This window comes from Etheostoma cragini, chromosome 13, assembly GCF_013103735.1.
Source record: "Etheostoma cragini isolate CJK2018 chromosome 13, CSU_Ecrag_1.0, whole genome shotgun sequence".
Lineage (NCBI taxonomy): Eukaryota > Metazoa > Chordata > Actinopteri > Perciformes > Percidae > Etheostoma > Etheostoma cragini.
The window spans coordinates 16,134,370-16,155,862 of NC_048419.1; the positions used below are offsets into that span (position 1 = coordinate 16,134,370).

General features: G+C 39.9%; 1 protein-coding gene across 4 annotated transcripts in view; it reads left to right on the plus strand.

The window, feature by feature from the left end:
- Positions 1-287: 287 nt before the first annotated feature.
- The window catches only part of crebrf (creb3 regulatory factor), a 27,461-nt gene continuing 6,255 nt past the window's right edge, over positions 288-21,493 (plus strand). Inside the window, exons 1-5 of one of the 4 annotated variants that reach the window (XM_034890375.1) lie at positions 288-494; positions 8,789-8,927; positions 10,673-10,798; positions 18,612-18,787; positions 20,671-21,493. The exon at positions 20,671-21,493 is cut by the window's right edge and continues 331 nt beyond it. In XM_034890375.1, the coding sequence (XP_034746266.1) occupies positions 8,919-8,927; positions 10,673-10,798; positions 18,612-18,787; positions 20,671-21,493 (1,134 nt within the window). In that variant the 5' untranslated portion in view covers positions 288-494; positions 8,789-8,918. Of the gene's footprint in view, positions 495-1,210; positions 1,268-8,690; positions 8,928-10,672; positions 10,799-17,384; positions 17,449-18,611; positions 18,788-20,670 lie in introns of those variants that run through there. The other 3 variants (XM_034890373.1, XM_034890374.1, XM_034890376.1) reach the window with 3 other exon arrangements.

Here is a 21,493-nt window from a genome sequence, read left to right on the forward strand (position 1 = left end):
ATTTCATTTATGTATATATATATATATATACTGTACATAGTGGAAAGAGTGGAAAATGGTTTAAAACAGCACAATTTACAGAAAACAACAGAATGGCTAACTCAGTCAAATAAACACATGTTTGGTCTAAGTTATCTAAATTAGATACCGGGACCTTAGTTTATATATATATATATATATATATATAATATATAATATTACATAGGCCTGTAATGACAATGGTGAAACGTTGTCAGTGGTTTTCACGGTTTTCACCATCGGCAGTATAAAACTTCACCCAGCTTCGGACTGTGCTCCTATTGGCCCAGCGCTGCACCACGTGGTTGGCAGTCACGCGCTTTCCAGGAACCCGTCAGGAAGAAGAAAAACAAAACAAAACCGAGAGAGCTGTAACAGCGTGTGGACTCCATTGAAAAGAGGGCCATATTATCTCAAACAGAAGAACATACACGCGGTCCGAAACGAAACAAGACGTATGCATGGGCGTCCTTAAAGTGAGTTGGACCGTTATTGTTTCGTTTTGGTGGGCACTTTGCTGTAACGCTACACTGGATATGTGTTTTCTCCGCAGCAGAGGATAGCTTTGAAGCTAACGGTACGTTGTTGTTGTGTATCGGGCTTCAGCTGGGATAAGGAAGGGGGCGGACGGAGGCCATACTGCTGAGAGCTGCAGGTGAAAGGGCAGCAAGATTCGTCAGTTCCGCATTAAAAAGCACAGTTAGGGGCAACAAATACGCTTAACGTGTCTCTTATTGTGAACTGCAGTTTATCGAGCTCTTGCAGGTAGTGCAGAAATGTAGCTAGCTAACGTGTCATGGTTAGCTGAGATACACTTATGTCACTGTCAAATGCCGTTGAGCGCTTACGTTAACCCAGTCCAAAAATATATGCCACCGAGTTTGCTTATAATCATCTCCTCGTTTTAGTGATTGGTCAGTTTGTTCAGAAGTTGGGTTACATGTCTGACTCTGGGTCAGGATGGTTAAAACCAGCACGTAAAAAGATCGAATTGTACTCTACTTTTAAACTATAAGGCTGTATCTCTGACAGTTGTATGCTATAGCTATTTAATATGTCATTAATATGTTTAGTAGGACATTTGAACCGTATTTAGCTGTGTTTGTTTAAAACGCCTCAGTGTGTCAGTTAAATACCTAACACTGACTTTTTGCAGGCAGCCCGATCCTCTGTGGGGACACGCCCCCCAACAGAAACATCCAATGCTGCTGGAAAAAAAACTCGACACAGCTAGAAATTTCTATGTGATGTAAGTTAAATCATACACCAGAATCAGATTTATCTTTCCCCTGAAGAGAAATCTTAATTTAGCGTTTCTTCGGGATAATAGATTAGTTTGGATAATCACCTAAACAAACGCTGTATAGTTGTATAAACCGATTTCGTCCGATACACGTTTGACTGGGTGTTTCTTCTTAAGTAACGTAATAAACACTAACACATGTTACGGATTGACGCATAATCTTGTGTTTTGCTCAGGTTTTTATGGTAGCTTTTACTTTAAATGTATTTTTTAAATATAGCTATCAAGGCTACGGGCATGCAGGCCTCCAACTTCTTTATCTTCTGCCTCAACCTAGACTGAAACGGGTTGTTTAGTATGTAGAAGCTTCTCGGATTGACAGTCATGGCAGACCATTCACGCACGCCGGAAGGCGGGACTTCATTTTTACTCGACCCATATGGATGAAGGATTACGTGGGTGTTGGCGCAATGGGATAGGTTGAGGTTTGTTTTGCTTTGCTTTGCTGAGGATGTGTGATGAGTGCAGAGACTGTGGTGATACTGGTGACATTTATGGCTTTATTGGTGTTTATAAGAGGTAATTTGTAATATGGTCCTGACTGTTAAATGTTGATGAAGATGTTGTGAAGACGATTGTGCTCTCAGACTGTGCCTTGTTGAAACAAGTGAATCCAGCACAAAGAAATGCATGGATGTCATTTTCACTGTTTTTTAGGAGGTTGATTTTAAACACTAAACATAGTTTTTTCTACTACAGTTTCATGCCTTTTTGTGTAGTATTTTGTGTTTTTCTGCTGGAATTGTGTGTGTTAATATAAGGTTTTGGTAAACTGCAAAGGTCATTGTGCTTTCATCAGCCGCTGCAGTGTCTGTACTAGAGCTGCTCATACTATACTGGAGCATGTGTAACAGTGCGGGTCTGTGGGATAAAGAAAAAACTGTTGTATACCATAAACACATGGGCTGGTACACATGTCATATCATCACATTTGTCAACCATGTGCTTGTGTGGCTACAGCAGAGGATTCTAAACTGAGAGATAACAAAAAGAGCTGTGTTAATTCGTATTAAAATAACATTATCAATGTTTTTTTATTTACATAAAAAGGGAAAGTTAAATGCAATAAACTATTTTGCACACACGGCTCCTCTGTAATGTTGACCAAGATCTGAGATAAAGATAGACGTCTTCATTGACGTCTTTGTTTTGATTTGACGTGTTTCTTTGAGCATTAGCAGTAAAGTTTTGCTTTTATCTTAACTGTACTTAACTCTTTATTGTTATCAACTTAATCCGATTGATTTGCCTTGTTCAGGAAAGGCAAAGGTGGGGCTGAAAACATAACAGTGGCTCAGTTTAAGAAATGATTGCAATGCAGAACCGCAATTATCTACAGTATGGTATTAGTTACACCTGTGTTTGACAATTCAAAATGTCTGCTCTAAAAAATGTCCGTTCAACTTTTCAGGCAACAATTTATCCTCTCACCATGTGCGTTATGGCTCGGTGCCCCCCCCCCCAATTGGGGCTGCCACACCCACAGTAATCATCCTGAGGATATGTAGTTGTTACAGAGCTGGTGTTGTGGGAAGCTTTGGACAATAAACACTGGAGTACCATTAGATCAGTTGTGTCTCTGTACAGGTAACGTTACTGAGGAATTTGTGGGTTAGTCCAGAGTTGTTGACTGTGGTAAAAACAATCATACTAAAAACAACTGCGCGTGTTGAAAATTGTCATAATCTTATGTTACCCACCAAGAATTAGACAGCCAACGTTATCGACCAAGAACATTAGCATTAACTACTTGTCAAGTAGCCCCTTTACAGAAGGCACCAAAGCACTTTTCCTCTTTGGTCCCCCTACAGTTTGGAAGCAGAATTGCTCCTTACTGTTACCATTATTCTTATGTCTCATTCAAACAAGGTAATGAACAACTGAGACAATTTTAGAAACATTATTTTAAGGTACAAAAGGATCTTTGGTGTTGGATGGATCGATATTGATTGAATCAATCGACCGAATTGTGGGTTTAGTATTAGAGCCCGACCAACACATCGCCAGACCAATATTATCAGCCGATTTTAGGCATTTCCCGAACAATTGGTATCAGCATTTATAATGGCCAAATAAAAAAATAAATAATTTAAAATATTTAAAATAAAAAAATATATAAATATATAAAATATTCATTCATCAGAATTATTGATAATGACAAATTATTCAGATAAATTGTTATTTAAATCATAAAATAAAAACAGATGGTCAACCAGAGGGCACTCTACAACGTCCCTATTGGCCACACTTTTAATTATTGTTTTTGTTCAAAGGACTTTAAGTTTCAAATCTTAAGTTTGTGTTTTTATACATTTTACATATCAGAACTTTAATATATTTTGATGTTTCTCTGTTCGGCTGTGACAACAAATTATTATCATATTATTTTAGTGCAAACTCATAAGTAACTACAAATAATGAATGTTAGGGAAATCTGTTTATGTTTTGTAACACGTTTCTGGATTTGATTTTTAAATATATATTGGCCGATAAATCGGAATATCAGATTTTTAAACAACCAAATATTTGTATCGGTAACGGCCTTAAAAGTCCTTTTGCGGTCAGGCAAATGGTTACATCCATAATAGTCAATAATATTGAATAACTAGTTTTAATGTCACCGGCCTACTTATACTTATCATATAAATTAATCTTTAAAAGTCCCAACCTTTAAGCACAACTGGTTGTTAGTGAGCATCCATATTTTGTACGACTGTCGCCACACTGTACATACACATTTAGTAGTTCTGGATTAATGACCTTTCCTGATGTTTGCAGAGCTTCTTTCAAATTTAGCAAACAGGCTGGCATCTCTTGCTGTTATCTTGTAAGGAATCGGGCATCTGGTATCAGTAGGCAACTCATTCCAGATAAGACACTGCTGATTGGCCTACTTGGATCACGTCCAATGTTGTGAGGCGGATAATATGAGCTGTTTGCGTGATAGTGGAGCTATAAGCACAGTCACCACTAAGCTCCTCTTTTTTGTTCAGACCTGCCAAAGAGTAGAGCAAACATACAGTTTCTGGTAATTTCTTAAAATGCTTAGCTAACAAAATGCAAGCTACCAAAACCCCCAAATTTATAATATGAAAGTTCACATGTCACATTTGTCAGCTTTAACCAGCAAAGTTTCTTTTACTTAATTCATTTCAATTAATGATTTGTAAAATATAGAATTATCAACTTTGCATTCACTTTTCTTTCACTGAAATAAGCTTGACATAACACATTTTGCTTTATCCGATAACACTGCAATCTCAGCTGATGCTGCATAGAAGACAGAGATGTTCTGAACTTACTGTTAACAGCTGCATGTGGGAACCTGAGATCGACACAGGAAACTGCACATTTGTAGAGAGATTGCATCGTGACCCTGCATGTCAGAGTAAGTTGTAATGGTGTGCTATAAAGAACACAAACAACTTTGTAAATTGTTTAAAAAGACATTTGATACATCCAACGTGAGCTGCAGCTATCGAGAGTGATGCAGCCCCAGTACGTCACTAGTCGATGAAATTATTGAGTGAGTGTAGTGGTTTTTTACATGTATTGGATGGGCAAAAGCCAGCCCTTATTTCCGACTCAACTAAAATTGTCAGTCCCCCATGCAAACATGATGCTGCATAAATTCTGTCCTATTAAGCAGCTTCTGTCTTTTTCAGTTTCTTTGTCTTTCTTTAGCAAACAATACTAAATGTGTATGGTTTTTCTGAAAATGTTAAACCTGACCTAAGCCCAAAGGTTGGACTATTGTGACCCGAAACCAAGGAAAATCACAAGAATACGTATGAGCAGTTTTCATCCCCAAACTATGTCTGACCAAAGCCTGAGAGAGATATTTGGCTTAATTCTTTTGGGGTCTGTCAGGCTCAGTCATAAATATCCAGCTCTGCATCACAGTCCTTGTCAGCTACTAAGCAATGAGTTGGATTATAATAAATTCTGCTACTGGAAAATCTTCAGTGCAGCTTTGCCTGGAGAGGTAAGCTTTGGGACTTGCTTGTACAATCCCTGTTTGTACCACAGGCTTTCTTTCTGTGGTCGCAAATAGTCTAAATCAATGGTCGCATTACTGTTGTGTTCATTCCAAATGTTTCCTCATTCTGCTACTAACACCAGACACAGCTGCCCTGGAAGGGACCACAGACTGATATATGATAATAATACCATTTTGTATTTCAGAGGCTGAGCTTTCAAATATACTGTTGGTCATTAAGATAATATGTGTGTACATATTATGTACTGTATGTGCATAGTATTGATTTCTTGCATTTGTTTTGGTGTTTGTAAAGATGTTGCTTTAACAATTGAGTTGTGCTTGTGTGTGTGTACCAATTCGTTTTTCTGGTACTTCCTGTCTCGATGCAAAGTGTGGACACACACTGGGGACAGAGCTCATGGGTGAGATGTTAATTTGAGTCAGTTAGCACCCTGTGAGAAGAAGTGATGTCTCCCTGGCCTCAGAGGAGTTGGATTGGTGGACGATTGTTTGTCAGCTGTTCACGGCAGGGATCATGTCTCCACGCAGGTTCTCAATGTTTTTTCAATGCAAAAGCAGTAAAGGTCCCAAAGATCAGTCCATGTGTCACAGTTGATTGGTGGTGCAGGAAGGTGAGAGAAATAAGCAGAGAATGAATGAGGAAGTGATTCATAAAAACAAAATTAAGGTTAAGCTTAATGTACGAAGAGCTAATCAGATGCTCTCTGAATGAATGTGGGGAGGCAGTTTGATTCAGAAAAGTCAGTGCTTTCTAAACATATATTGGTGTTGATGGCACAGTGGATATGACACATGCCTTTGAGGTGGGAGATCTGGGTTTGATTACCACTGCGATACACCAACCTATGTGTCCCTGAGCAAGACACTTAACCCCCAGTTGCTCCAGAGGCATACAACCTCTGCTAGCTAAATGACATGTAATGTAATGTGTAGGGATTGTAGTGCACACCAAATTACTCAGAAGCTTATTTTCTCAACAACTTCTGGCAGCTACTGGGTAGACAGAGCGCTCCTTTACGCTTTGCTAATGGACCTGCTGCTTTGGTATGTTGATTTGCCTAAGGGACAAGGAAGAGTAAATGCAGACAATAATTTATTTACTCATTCATTCATTATCAGATGCCTATGCAACAACAGTATTAACAACACTGTTTCATACCCCATATTGGAGCTTAAACGATTAGTCAAATGATCAATTAGTTGATTAATAAAATATTAGCATCCAATTCTATGATAGATTAATTGCTTAAGTCATTCCCTTGGTATACCATAATATGGAATATATACACTTAATTTCTGTCATCTACGCACACAACAGGTGAGGTCTACTTTGATGAAGTCCTTTCACAGTGACTGTCTGGGGAGACTAACTGCTGCATGGCACAGGGGATTTCTGGAGCCTGCCTGGGCAGGCGTTCCCTATAGGGATTAATGGACTTATTACTGAGTGTATTTCCACAGCCTTTTGGTTTTGAAAAATGTTTCTTCTAAGGCTGCCTTAATTATCACTATAGTTAAAAGTGATTTTACAGACCTATAACATTTTCTAATTGGAAGGTCAGGACTTTTGTCTTTGTCCACATCATGGATTTATTTTGTAAACTACTGGATACTGGACTCTAATCCCCCATTTCCACAGGATGCGTAATGGCTGCGGATCTGAACCGGAACGGTGTCAAAGTCATTAGGTTTCCATTAAAGTCAATGTTTGTATTTCCACGGACTGCAGAACGCCTGCGTCCCAGCTCCTTCCCAACTCCGTCCCAGCTTCGGCGATCCACAGTCCTCCGGAGCAGATACGCAGAGCTTCTATTTTTTTTCTTTGCGTATCTGCTCCGGAGGGCTGCGTATTGCCGGACCTGGGACGTAGCCGTTACGCATCTTGTGGACACTGGGGGTCAAGATTGAACCCATTCACTTTGCTTCTGCATTATGATGTCTACTGCACAGGCACATTATTATTGCTGTGTGATCACGCTCTGCCCTTACATGTTTCTAGGCTCGAGGGAAGTTTAACAAATATCAAACAAAATTTCTGGGTTTCCAAAGCTTGACCACTTAACAAGCTGTTCTGATGGAGTATACTGGCATCTTTAACCTGCCCTGGTGCAGGTTATCCATGTAGCAAAGATTACCATGATGATCTTCCCGGGTTAAAAGTGATAATGATAATCAAGATTATTATGATAAAAATTTAGATCACGATTAATTTTCACGATTACTTGTTGATTTATACCAAAACAAATTTTACTTGTTAAATAGGCTATTTATAACTGCTTTCACATACACTCCTCTTATGTTGAAGTTGTAGGTTGTACACACATACAGCTGTTACACATGTAAATGAACATTATCTGAAATACAATAAATAGCCTTGGATATATATATATAAAAAAAAAGGATCTCTGAGAAAGCTCCTTCACTTGTTTTTAACAATAACTGATTAAAAGAGCTAGGGAAAGACAGGGGGAGTGCGATGGACGTACTCACAGAGTGACGGCTGGGTTAGCAGAGTTGCACACGTTGTACACACAGTGTAGGATATACAAAGGTTCCAAATAGTTAACCTCTTCAGTGTCTGTCTGCCAACTTTATGAGAGGGTGGGATCTATAGACTTGTTTATGCAGCTGCATGTTGAGATAAAGCAGGCAGCGGAGAGGGAGGCATGCTGGCAGTGCATGGAAGGACATTGATAATAAATAATAGGAAAAAGGATGAAATTCTTGTTGGCTTGCTAGCTCCTGCAGCTTATTATTGCAACCCCTTTTCTTTCCCACCTGTCTTTCAGTGAGGTGTGCATGTAAATTTCACCTGGTCAATTCTAATCTGACCACACCATAATAATAACTTGATTTGTATAGCACCTTTAAAAACAATAGTATACAAAGTGCTTTAACAAGGGAAGCAAAAGCATATACAGTACAAGTCAATACACATCACATCATTGTAACAGTGAAAATAGAAGATGAGACAGTTCTTAAGGAAAGAAAATCGACCTGCAACACAATTAAAAATGGGTTATTATATTCTTCACAATCATATCAACTTTATAGACTAGATGTGTTCTTCTGCAAACCACAAAGGAAACTAACAGGTTGCTTTGTTAATGCAGCTATTTACTTTCAGTTCTCAGTAGCTGTCACAGCATATTTTAGAGAGGCAAACAACACTCCATATAAGTAACTTAAACGTAACGTAAATTAGTGTGGGATAAATAATGGATACATTTATTTAATGTCTGTTTGTCTCTTGCAGTTTTGTGGGAAAGAAATAAACTCAGAAACTGTGGTAAAATCATTGTGTTGTTTCTGCCTCTTTTGATTCTTATACTTCTGCTCTATGCACCCTATTTGTTTTTACCACAGACCTGGAGCATACAGAGAACCACATCAGACCACATCAGACCACAACAGACCAGACCAGTTTGAGTCACATACTGATACTCTCCCCTCCCTCTTCCCAGCCTTGTAGGCTGCATCCACCAGATCTGCTTAAGCAGTAATTTATTGTGGTGATCGGCCAATCTCAGACCACTGGGACTGGACAGGAGGTCCTAAGGTCCCCCCTTCTAAAGCTCTAAGCTTTACTTGACAATGCCTCAGGTAAGAGTGAAAGCAGAGGGAGGGGAATATATATGGAATATATATATAGTTCTGTGCAAATGTTTTAGGTAGCTATGAAAAAATGCTGTAAACTGTAAGAATGCTTTCAAAAATGTGAGTGACCAGGAATCTAAATCCAATCAAAATTTGGTGTGACAACCCTTTCTCTTCAAGATAGTATCAATTCTTCTTGGTGATCTTTCACACAATTTTTGAAGGAACTCGGGTTGTTCCAAACATCTTGCAGAACTAACCACAGATCCTCTGTGGGTGTAGGCTTTCTCAAATCCTTCTGTCTCTTCATGTAATCCCAGACACACTTGATGATGTTGAGATCAGGGCTCTGTGGGGGTCATGCCAATACTTCCAGGACTTCTTGTTCTTCTTTACACTGATGATAGTTCTTAATGACCTCGGCTGTGTGTTTGGGGGTGTCCTGCTGCAGAATAAATACGGGGCAAAATTCAATCGCCTCCCTGATGGTATTGCATTATGGATAAGTATCTGTCTGTATTTCTCAGCATTGGGGACATCATTAATCCTGAACAAATCTCCATTTGCAGAAATGCAGCCCCAAATTTGCAAGGAACTTCCACCATGCTTCAGTGTTGCCTGCAGACACTCATTATTGTAGCCCTCTCCAGCCCTTCGGCAAACAAACTGCCTACTGCTACGGCCAAATATTTCAAATTTGGACTCATCAGTCCAGAGCACCTGCAGCCATTTTTCTGCACCCTAGTTCCCATATTTTTGTGCATAGTTGAGTCACTTGGCCTTGTTTCCATGTCTGAGGTATGGCTTTTTGGCTTCAACTCTTCCATGAAGACCACTTTTGTCCGGACTTCTCCAGACAGTAGATGGGTGTACCTGGGTCCCACTGGTTTCTGCCAGTTCTGAGCTGATGTCACTGTTGAACATCGTCTGATTTTGAAGGGAAATAAGCTTGATGTGTTTTTCATCTTCTGCATTAAGTTTCCTTGGCCAACCACTGCTTCTACGATCCCCAACGTTGCCCAACCTTTTGCAAGTGTACCTATAAGAATTTATGCTAGTTTGAAGGCAAAGGATAGTGACACCAAATATTGATGTGACATAGTTTTTTTGCATTTTGTAAATTGATAAAAACAATCATTTAATTTTTGAAAGCATTCTTGTTTTACTGCCTTTTTTCACACCTGCCTCACTTTTGTGCTGTGTGTGTGTGTATGTATGTATGTATGTATGTATGTATATGTCTATGTATATATACTGTGTGTATATATATGACACAGGAAGGAATAATGACTAATAATTATTTTTTGTTTACTTCAGTGTTTTTTTATTTCTGTTGTGTTGCAGCCTGACCTTGGTACTGTGTGTGTGCGTGTGCGTGTGAGTGTGCGTGTGTGTGTGTGTGTGTGTGGATATATGTATGTAATCACTTTTTCACACAGGGCCATGATGGTTTGGATTTTTTTTCACCTTTAATCATTAACACCTTCATTTACGAATTGCATTTTGTGTTTACTTGTGTTGTCCTTGACTATTGTTTAAATTGGTTTGATGTTCCAAAACACTTAAGTGTGACAAACATGCAAAGGAACAGGAAATGAGGAAGGGGGCAAACACTTTTTCACACCTGTGTGTGTGTGTGTGTGTGTACTGTATGTATATATGTATGTATGTATGTATACGGCATAGGAAGGAATAATAGGAAGGAATAATAATTTATTATTGTGTGTTTTTTTATTTCTGTTGTGTTGCAGCCCAGCGTCAGTGGGATGGAGCCTCCCTTTGCTGACGCCTTTCAGAATTACTCGTTTGCTGACCAGGCCCTCACCAGCACTGAGCTGCTCGCCACTAGCTCTGACCCAGATTTCATGTACGAACTGGTGAGTGGGCACACGCACACACTCTCACACTCTCACTCACTCACTCACTCACTCACTCACTCACTCAGACAAACAGGCTAAAACCTCTTTAGGGGACGCCAAAAATTCATCCATCAGGAAAAACCCTGAATTTATTTAGATACTTTTTCAATTCTTTCATATAACTGGAATCTCTGTAGTTTGGAGTTTAGTTTCACTGTTCATCCTGTTGGCTATCAGCCCTTTTTTACGGTTAACTGATTGCTATCAGTCCTGCTAATGCCACTTCACATTAATATTTCTGTCAAACTAGTGATAGCCTCATGTTGTGAAGCACCTATTTCAAATGCAATTGGTATATCACAGAGTTAGCAGAGCTTTGTTTGCTTTGCTATTCTTCAATAAAAACAAAAACAGGTATACACAACAGGATAAGGACATATTATGTGCTAATAGTACAAGCTGAAAACTGCCACACTGAGATGTAAAAGGAAGAGCTGCATATTTTAAATTTGGTTTGCGTTATTCAGCACACCTCCATCAATGCAAACAACTTTTTTTAAATTGACATGCATTGCAGTTGAAATAAATTCATGTCAGTGCGGCTTGAGTTGTCAAGTTGCGCACGGTTTGGCACAAGTATCACCTACCGTGTCAAAAAGAAATATAAGGTTACATGTAGTCTCGCTTTGCCAGACCTTCCTCCACAACTTTGCGGTGGAGGGTCTGGCTAGTCCACACAGCATTCTGGGATGGGAGTCAAAAATGCTCTGGTTTATTGGCATTTCTTTAAACCAACCACTGTTGTCTCTAGCAGCGCTAAGTGCCTGACAGCTGCAGTACTGCTGCAAAATAGCCTTGGAAAGGAACTTGTTTTGGTAGAAACTGCATACATTCAAAAGTTGTTCTAGCCGTGCAACATAAAACAGAAAGAAAACAGATAGTCTATCTACTTGTCTCAATTTACCCTGCAGAGTATAAATTGACCGCAAGTTAAAATTCCAACACAAAGAAAGGTAAGGTAACTGATATCTGGCCGAAAAGAGTAATTTAGCATGATGCCTTATTGTAGCATTTTACTTATTTGTACATCATTTGAACAGAGATTTGAGAAATATGGCCTACTTATATTACTTATGGTTGTTGTATTTGCTTTGTATTAAGCACCTATTATAATGCTACATTTAAAGCTTCAGTGTACAACTTATTTATATTAATGAACGTCTGTTACATTCAAGCTATTGCCAAATGAGTTGCTACAAAGTTAATTAATCAGCTCAACAAAACTCACTCTACATGGCTATGTTCAGAGATGTGGATCTGCATATAGGGAAACACGTATCAATTATGATGTGTGTCTTAATAGCATGTACAGAGACATAAAAAGCCCACAGCATCTATTTAAAGTTTTAATGTTTATTAAATGTCCTTTTTAAACTAATCGTTTTGTAGAAAAGGCCGTAAAAATTGCTCGCTGTCTTAAAATTCTAAGGCATCGGGCCATCTTGCCCATCACGTGCACATTTCGGCAGAAGTTGCAATATAAAGAAGAATTTAACCAAACAACAGCTGCTAACTTCAACAACAAGGTCAGCATTGCCTGGAATTCCTTATCAAGGTTACTGTAAAAAAAAACACAGGTTGTCAGTCAAGGATGTTGTAGCTTGTGTTTCTTTAGAAAATAGTCATGTATAGGGGAGTCACAAATCAGAGAACGAGACGTTACGACTAATAAGTCCCAATCAGGTGGCGGACGTTTTCAAAGGTCTCGATTTATGCGCAAAACAGGGGCAGCAGTGTTTTCAAATTTCTCAATTTTATTGGCTCTGAAACGCCTGAGTATTTTGGATGCAAGTCATAACGTAGCAAAAGAGAATCAATTTTACACCAAAATGGAGTAGTGTAGATTTAGCATCAGGCCTCAGGCTACGACTACAAACAGTTAATTTTTCCGTTTTCGGACTTCTTGGAACGAAGTTTGTTTATAGCCCATAACATAAGTCAAAACTATTCTTAAGCTTTGCTATTGCCTTTTTATCAATTGAAAGGCTAAGACTACGTTCATTGGTTATTATGCTACTGTGTGTAGAAGGTTTTAGACTTCAATCACTTTGATAATAGTGCTGTACTCAGTTTTTTATTACATTGCTGATAGATTTATGGATAGTTTATCATAATTTGGGCAGCCATATGTTCATATTTGGGTTGTGTTATCGCTAGTCAGACTGTTCAAGTGCTGTAAAGACAGACTAGTGCTGTTAGAACCACATGATTAGCTATTGTAGTTGTAATTGATGTAGCAATTTCAAAGTTTCTGTTAATGTGCCTTATTTTACATGTCATCTATGCTAATTCTACACCAGCCTTTATTACATATACTATTTTGTAATTCCTTAGTATAGTGTTGTATGCTGGTGCCTACAACGTACAGTTTCTCTGGTTCTGTTCACCGGACTCCCTGCAGTAGACCAGTTTCCAATGGATCGTTTTTTCAATTTTTTTTACATATGGTGGAATGTTTGTAACAAAAATATCTCAGCATAGGTCTTAAAATAAATTATTTGATTTCCAAAAATACATTTTTGACCATCTTACAGTAAGAGGTAAAATACAATTGAAGCACTCTGCTTAAAAACCAAACAATGCTCTTGTAAGTCTTAAGAACAACAATACAGTGACACAGTACACATACATACAGAAAATGGTATTGAGTATTTAGCACAAGAATGTTGTCTCCACAGTATACATTTTCCACAATCGTGAAAAAAATAAAAACAGATGCAAACAGTTACAAGAATATGGCGAAACCAGTATCACTTCAGATGGATATCTTGACATCATGGGCAGAGACATAAACAGCTCTAAACACAATAACACACACAAATCAGTCGGTGCAAAATAGCATCAGAAGCACCGCAAAATAAGTTAGGTTTATTATTTAGCTAAACCTAGCAGCATCAGTTTCTTAACATCATTACAGAAATACAGCGTAATAAAACATTTTGGTGGGGCCCTAACACATTTTGGCTGATGATATCTCTACACCATTCAGCATGTGACTAACCACAGCATTTAATATGTGGGTTACCCATTTTTCGTTATTCCTAATACTGTGCGCAATGAGACATTAATTCAAGCAGTTGGCGCTGTCTCCGTTTGTGCAGACATTTAACAAGAAATTATTTACACCTGTTGCATACACCACCATAATATTCTAAAAAATCACAGAAGCAAATTCAAAAACTGAAATTTAAAGGAAAAAATCAGTATCCTCAGTGGATTCCATTGAGCACTTCTGTGTAACACAAGGATAGGTTGGTATCAAAACCTAAACCATAGTAGAGGAGTACTGCAAGAGATGACGTTTACAACTTTCTAAATAGACACAGCTCAATAACTCCAGAGAAAAATGGAGTATCTGTCTACACTCATAAAATGGATACCTCGAGTATACGTTAAAGACTCAGGCTACACTGTAAATATATTTCTCAGGAAAGTAACAAAAGCACCCACTGAAGACCTTTAATACTCTACAACTTGGTCAGTCAAAGATTAATCTTTTTGGAAATTTAACGGCCCTACCAGTCCAAGCCATAATCCCGTCAGGGAGCACTTGTGGTTATCATCTGGTGAGTCTGTGGGGAGCTGTATGGATTGAATGTGGGTATTCTCTACTGCGTTGAACTGCCATTGGGAATGTCCTCCAGAAAAGGAGTCTTCTCCACTATGTCGGATGAACTGGGTAGGAAACAACAACTTCACCAGTTCCAGTATTCTTTCCAGATTGCAAAATCCACTGTAATGTTTTTTCCTCACTGTCAATTAGGTCATGAGGCATACCAGCACAATGGTCACTTCCAACACCAACCAAATCAGACAACCAGTCATCATCATCTTCTCTCAGCAGAAAACTGACCGGAAGGAGTATGTTCTTATGGACCGTTTTTCCTTGGTCAGTGACCGTGTCCTTCATGCGGTAGACATAGCTTGCTGATTGGCGGAAAACACTTCATAAGGAGTTAGTTCCCATTTGTGTGCAATTTTCCTTTTTCCTCTTTTAGACAATACTCTTTCACCAACAGCCAATGGTGAGCCTTTTACCTTGCGGGCAAAGTGCTTGGCATGGCAGGCCTGTTTAGCTGAACTGTGCCTCTGAGCACACACTCTGAATGGGTGATGACACAATCATTCTTCCCACTTCATACTTCCTCATGTCGTCTGACTGGTGGGCAGAAGGATAGGAGTCCTTTATCGTTTTTTGTTTTACCTGAAATCATTACAAGTAGTGGGGTCAGTACAAAAGGGGATGACATTTACTGTTAGACTTTCTTATAATGACACTCTCCATGTCACTCAGGGCTGTCCACAGATTCTTATAGTAACTTGGTGGTATCCGGTAGTTGGCAAAATGGTTTGTCATCAACCAGACTGAACTGTGAACAAAATCTTTTGCCAGGACACACTCCATCTTGTTCAACAAGAATAAAGACTCATGTGCTGTGACTATGATAAGAAGTTTATTTTTCCACTCAAGAGACACTTAACATGCACTTAAGTGTCAATCCTTCAATCCTTGGTCCCTCAGAATCAACTAACTCCTCTTCCAACTTGATAGATGGCTCAGGAAACTGAAAGGACTGAGCACTAGACTTGACATAACCATGGACACTTTGAACCACTGGGAAGTCCTCTACTGCAAAGTGGGCTCTATGACTACAGTACTACACACAGACTCTACAGCCTTACTGGGGAGTAAACGAGGTATTCACTCTGTGGTTGCAATGTTACACTACTTGTAAGCTTAGCTGTACCTACTTGTTCTGGCACACTTCACCATCTCTCTTAGAAAGCAAGGAAAAACACTGAAAAGGTTCACCCATTCCATCACCGCCCGGCATGGTCATCAACTTCCAGTAGCTGATGGTGCTCTTCAGTAAGGCAAACAGAGCTTTGATAGTGTTGCTGTCAAGAGTCAGTTATCTGTCTGGTCTGTCACAAGCAAGAACATCCATAAACAGACTGCGGCATTATATAACTCCTTGGAATTAAATTTGTGACCTCCACATCCAACAACAACAATATCATCTGCCAAATACTTTTATCACGCTAGTATTGGCTTTCTACAGGTTTGCTTGAGCTTCTTTCCTCAGCGTACGTACCATAGAGCCGCTGCAAATCTGTGTCTTTAGCACCAGGCCATTTTAAACAAACACCGGTAGAGGATAAAGTCAGACTTTGTTACCTGGTATAAGTAGTTTTTATGTAGCTCATAGATGGACTATAGCCCCCTGTATCACAAATAGGAGGCTATCTGCACTGCCCTCCCCCTCTTGCAAACCTCTTAGTTTCCCTGTCTAGATGGTATTAGGGCAGTCCATGAAAAAGGACAATTACGTTGGGAATGGCCGACAGTGACTGATAGTGAAAACATAGACGATGCACACGGCAGGGGAATAGGGCAGATAGAGCACCATGATTACAAACGGCATCGGTTAAGGCGTCTAAGCCGTCAGTTCTTGGGAGTCTGGCATTGTGTCGACCTGATTTAGGCTGCTGTACGCATAAATTGCGCATCAAACTTTCTCCAGCATGTCAATACTTCTCTATAGAGAAGCCTGGTCTGCAGATCTTCATTTTTGTGGTCCAAAGTCATGACAAGAACAAGAAGCTGCATTTAAATCAACTTGTAAAACATTTTCCTTATTGTTCATACCAAGACTGAATCAGATCCATCCCCTCTCTGGGAAGGAGGCTTTTTGACTTTTCTTTTTAAACCAATTGGGTCTGGGATTGATCCAGCTTTGGAAGAGCGGCTGGAAGTGTTACTGTCCGTGTGTAAGTCATTGTGTGTTTCTGACCTTAGACCCGGTGGGCTGAAATAAAACATAATATTGTCCGCTATTTGTCCAATAATATAGGTGATTGAGCCCACTTGTCCTAACAAGTCAGGTACCATGTAGGATGTTGAAGTACTAACTGGTTGCTTATGTGGATCATGCATATCGGTAAGGTTGGGGTTGATCAGTCAAAATGTCAACACCATCGTTTCCCAATTCAACGTTAATGCTAGGACTACCGATTAACTGCATTAAAACTGCAATACACCCTTCCTCCTACCAACAGAAGCTTGAGTCAAGTTGGTGACTCAAGTGTAGTGTTACTCATTATGACCACAGGCTAAAACGACAAGAAACACATCAATTACAAGCAAAGGAAACAGCATCCAAAGAAAATGCGAACATTTCAGCAGAGCTAATTTCCTTCCCTAGATTACAAAGGATAATGCTGAGAGCTGTCCAATTCTATAGCAATGCGTCAACATGCCAGTTCAGCTATGAACCCAAAATGAATGGCTCAAATAAATGGCATTCGCACCTTAATAACATCTTTACAAAATACACATTTGATCCAGAAAATGTTTAAAAATCAAATTTTCTGTGATAGTATGCTGTTGTTATTTTTCCAATCCCAGTGTTTCCCCTAGAAATGTACAGGCATGGCTGGCTGCCAGGCCAACAGGAACTCCCACCAGGCCAGAAGAATCTTTTTCTAAATGACAAAAATAATGCCAAATATCCATTTTGTTTTCCATATATTCATTCTGCAGCGGTGCACCGCCATGAACTGCTGCGACGCACTGCCGTGAGTCCATGAAAAGGCAACTGTCTGTGGTTAGTTCAAGTCGGTAACAGCAGGCTCGGTAGTAAACGACATGCTAATGCGCGGACAGATTTGGTGTTTTTCTGTTTTTAGCTGAGCTGGAACAGAGAATATTTGGTTCAAACAGATCAGTGGTGCCGTTTTGCCGTTATTGTTCTCTGTGACGTTTGCTTGAAGTGATGTTATGCAGTGTTTCATACGTAGACTGTAAAAAATAATGAATGGAACTTACGGTTCTGAAAAGTGCGGAAGTGCCTTAACTTACATTCTATCTAATTTCCAGCCGAGGGTGACTCCTCTGGTTGCAAAAAGAAGCTGGCGTGCATAGAAGTTTGAGAAAATGACCCTACTTCTCACATATTTATCACCTCTGTAAACACTTGAATGAGTTTATGGTCTCAATCTCTTGTTTCCGTTCTTCTTCAATGCAGTATGATCTTCATTTTGTAAATAATGGTCCCATATATTTTAAAATGACGATAAAGCAGGGAGTGCTTCAGGGAATCACATCTTCTTGTCAATCATGAAAGGGGCTTAGAAATGCCTATCCAGGGCACTGTGTACATTAAAATAGCTGTGAACTTGTTTTTGTGTGTTGTCAGTGTTTTTGCTGTTAAACTTTGACCCTCTCAATGTGCGTTTCCACTTCAACAAAGTTAATTTAAACATTTTGGTTGCCTAAAAATGTCTTGTTTAGTGTTCGATAGCAGCTTGCCAACCAAGTTATTTACCTTCCAGTAAAACTCTGCTGGATGACTTCAGAAGGGTTAAAAATGTAAATAAAAGTTAATCTTTGATAGGGGAAAAACTTGAATGGCATAGTCTCTGCTATCACTTGTAGGTTTCTTTACTGTCTGCTATGATTAATTAGATTTCTGACATAAGAGCCACTTCCTCTTTTGTTGTCAGTTATTACAAAAATAGTGATTAAAAACTCTAAACTGCTTGTATGTTTTATTAGGATATAACATAAGATTAGTTACTGATATAAGTCAACCAAATCGTTTCAGGTTGCAGTAATCAATTTTCTTTTGGATTTTAAATGTCTTTGCAACTTCACAAAATCAACAGATGAACTGTAAGAACAAAAAGTAAACAAAATGGAATGAATAATAGAGCAAATTCTAAACCTTCACCTGCTTGACTCACCGTCATGTTTTCATCCTCTCTGCAGGACAGAGACATAACCCACCGGCAGAGCCCCTGTAGGGAGAGTAACTTTGGGGTCGGGGACGGAGGCAAAGAGGTGGAGGGCTGTGTGGATCAGCTCATGGATCTGGGCGAGTGTGAGACGGTCTACAACAGTTCAGCGTTCGAAAAGTGGGACTCCTACTGGGAAGATGTCACCAGGTACTGAATTATTTATATGTGTTTGCTGTGGATCATTTGAGATTGAGTTAAAACAGCTGCAAGTAAATCAGACAAACTCAAATGCCTTACTGCGTTTCAACTCTCCTCCAACTTTCTGAAGTTGAAGGGGGCTTGCGTTGCCGATAATTGTGCATATCATTACCTATACAATATGCTGTAACTAGTGTGGTTTAAATTCTAAAGCTACAGGAGGTCGCATATAGTGTCCACTTGACTTTTTTAATGGGCAGCAGATTACTGGCTCTGACAAAGAATCACCCGGAAAAAGAAATCTTCAGTCAGTGTTTAGATAGTCATAGATAGTCAGATTTTGATGGCAAAATTCAATGCATTTCTTTTTGTCAACAATTCCTTGAAAAGACCCAAACCAAAAATAAATTAATCCTACCAACAAGAGCCTTGTGTATCCAAAGCCTGAACGTATTCCTCTTGTGCCATAGAGCTTCTTTATTGGTGTTAAAACTAGTTAGCAGCACTGCTGCACACGGTGACGTTTCCTTCATTAGGATGGAAATATTACTGTAGATTACCTTAAGACAATACCATATTCATTGTCCTGCTGCTGTAAGTACTGATTAGAGCACCACATGAGTCGTGATTCGCAACTGAAAATACACAAAGAACGCTATTTTCCTTATTTCAAGTTACATTTGATAAAAACATTAATGTTCTGGCATAGACAAAGTTGTACTCCATAGTTCCCTGCATCATGTGGGCTTAGGATGTCTGAGCTTTACTGTAGGAAAGCAGATAAGAAGTCAGTTTGTAAATTGTATGCAATAGGACAGGTGCCTAAATGATTTTATACCATTAGAGTTCAACATCACTGGCTGGTAATTGCCGAGGCAGGTCATCCTGGACTGACACAGACAAAAGTTGATTTGAAGCAGGTAGCGGTTTTGCTTGAATGCAGGAAGTGGTTTAAGAGGCCAGTAAACAACAAAGTAGCCGCAGTGTCCAGAGATTGCAGGTGATGCTCCATCTGTCCTGCAGCTATCCTGATGCTTTGCTGCCAAAATAGTTTCTCCTCTGATGTAGAGTGACTACTGAAGGCAAACAACAGTTTCTAAAGTCTAAGGTGATTTAAACTGAGATGGAATAGTGCTGGCTGTTGCAGGGTTGGGGGAATCTGCTGCAAACAGGGTTGATTAAGGTCATGTTTTGGTGGAACAGAGGAAACTGCTCTACCTTTTTGGCTAATGGGTAAGTTATTGTTTTACAACCTTGACTGTCCAGATTAGGCCCAAACTCCCAATTGGTCTGATAATGTCTAATGGAGCGCGTTTCTGGGTCAGTGCGTGCGTGCGTACGTGCGTGCATGCATGCATGCATGCATGCTTGCATGCTTGTGTCTGAGCTCTCATCTTGTTGGTTTTTAAGATCTATACCTGAACCCAAAGCAATAAATTGGGTGAAAAAACTAATGTAAACTGATGGAAGTCAGCTCAAGGTGGTATGAATAAAGGCATAGATGCATGGTTCAGATGTTATATATAATATAATATCATATCATATACATATAATATTTTGCACTTATCCCAAAACCGGTGCCATTGCTCTTGTAAATAGTGCAGAAGACATGTTTACATCTAGGGGTGCAACAAAGAATTATATCCATCTTTGATTCTCAAGCAATCAATGAAATATGCTGAAAAAGCTTTCCAAAGTCCAAAGTGACATCTTCAAATATCTTGTATTGTCCAGATATATTCACTTAACAATGACATAAACCTTTTTTGCAATAGTCAGGCATTTTTATCTAAATTTACACTAAAAACAGGATTACAATTTAAAGGTTATATACAGTACAAGACAATGAAGCTATAACTGTTAATGGAACTGTATGTCTCTGTGCTCGGCAGGTACACACGGCTGGCTAGCTGTGACATCTGGGGCACCAAAGAGGTGGATTTCCTTGGATTAGATGACTTCTCTAGTCCCTACCAGGACGAGGAAGTGATTGGTCGAACCCCAACCCTGGCTCAGCTCAACAGCGAGGATTCGCTGCCTGTGTGCGAGGCGCTCTACCCCCCTACTGACCTGACGCCGCCTGCCCCTCAGCCATCCCAGCTTTCCTGTCACAATAAGAGACCCTTGATCCCTGGTCAAGGATTGGGCCCTGCAACTGCACGGCCCTCCCCAAGCTCCACATCCTCTTCCTGTCCTTCCCACAGCCTTCTCCCAGACTTTCCTGAAACCTCCCAAAAAGCTACCAGACCTGTCCCCTCCAGCACCGAGACTATGGCCAAGACCCAGAACCTCCTCCGTCTCACACAGGACCACGGCCATGCTCAAACCAAGCATCAGGGGCGAGGAACCAAGATGGCAGCCCCATCTTCTCACAGCACTGACTTTGTGCGGAAGGCTAAAGTCTGTGTGCAAAAAATTCAGCCCGAGATGCCCTCCCAGATGGATTTTGAGAGGTCAGATCCACCTCTACCTCTCTCTCAGCCCCAAGATGAGAAGGCCGGCACTTCAGCGAGTGCAACCTTGGTGGTAATTCCTGTTGCTGCAACCAGTGGCTCTGCCAGCGTGACAAGCTTTGAGAAGAAGGCCGAGGAAACCGGGAGGAGGGAGATACCTGTAGGCTTGCCTGCCACTTTACCACAACTGGTTGAGGCGAGCCAGGCTATGGAGGGCAGCACCTCTGGGCAAGTCAGCAGCAGTGAAAGTGTGGCAGGGGCT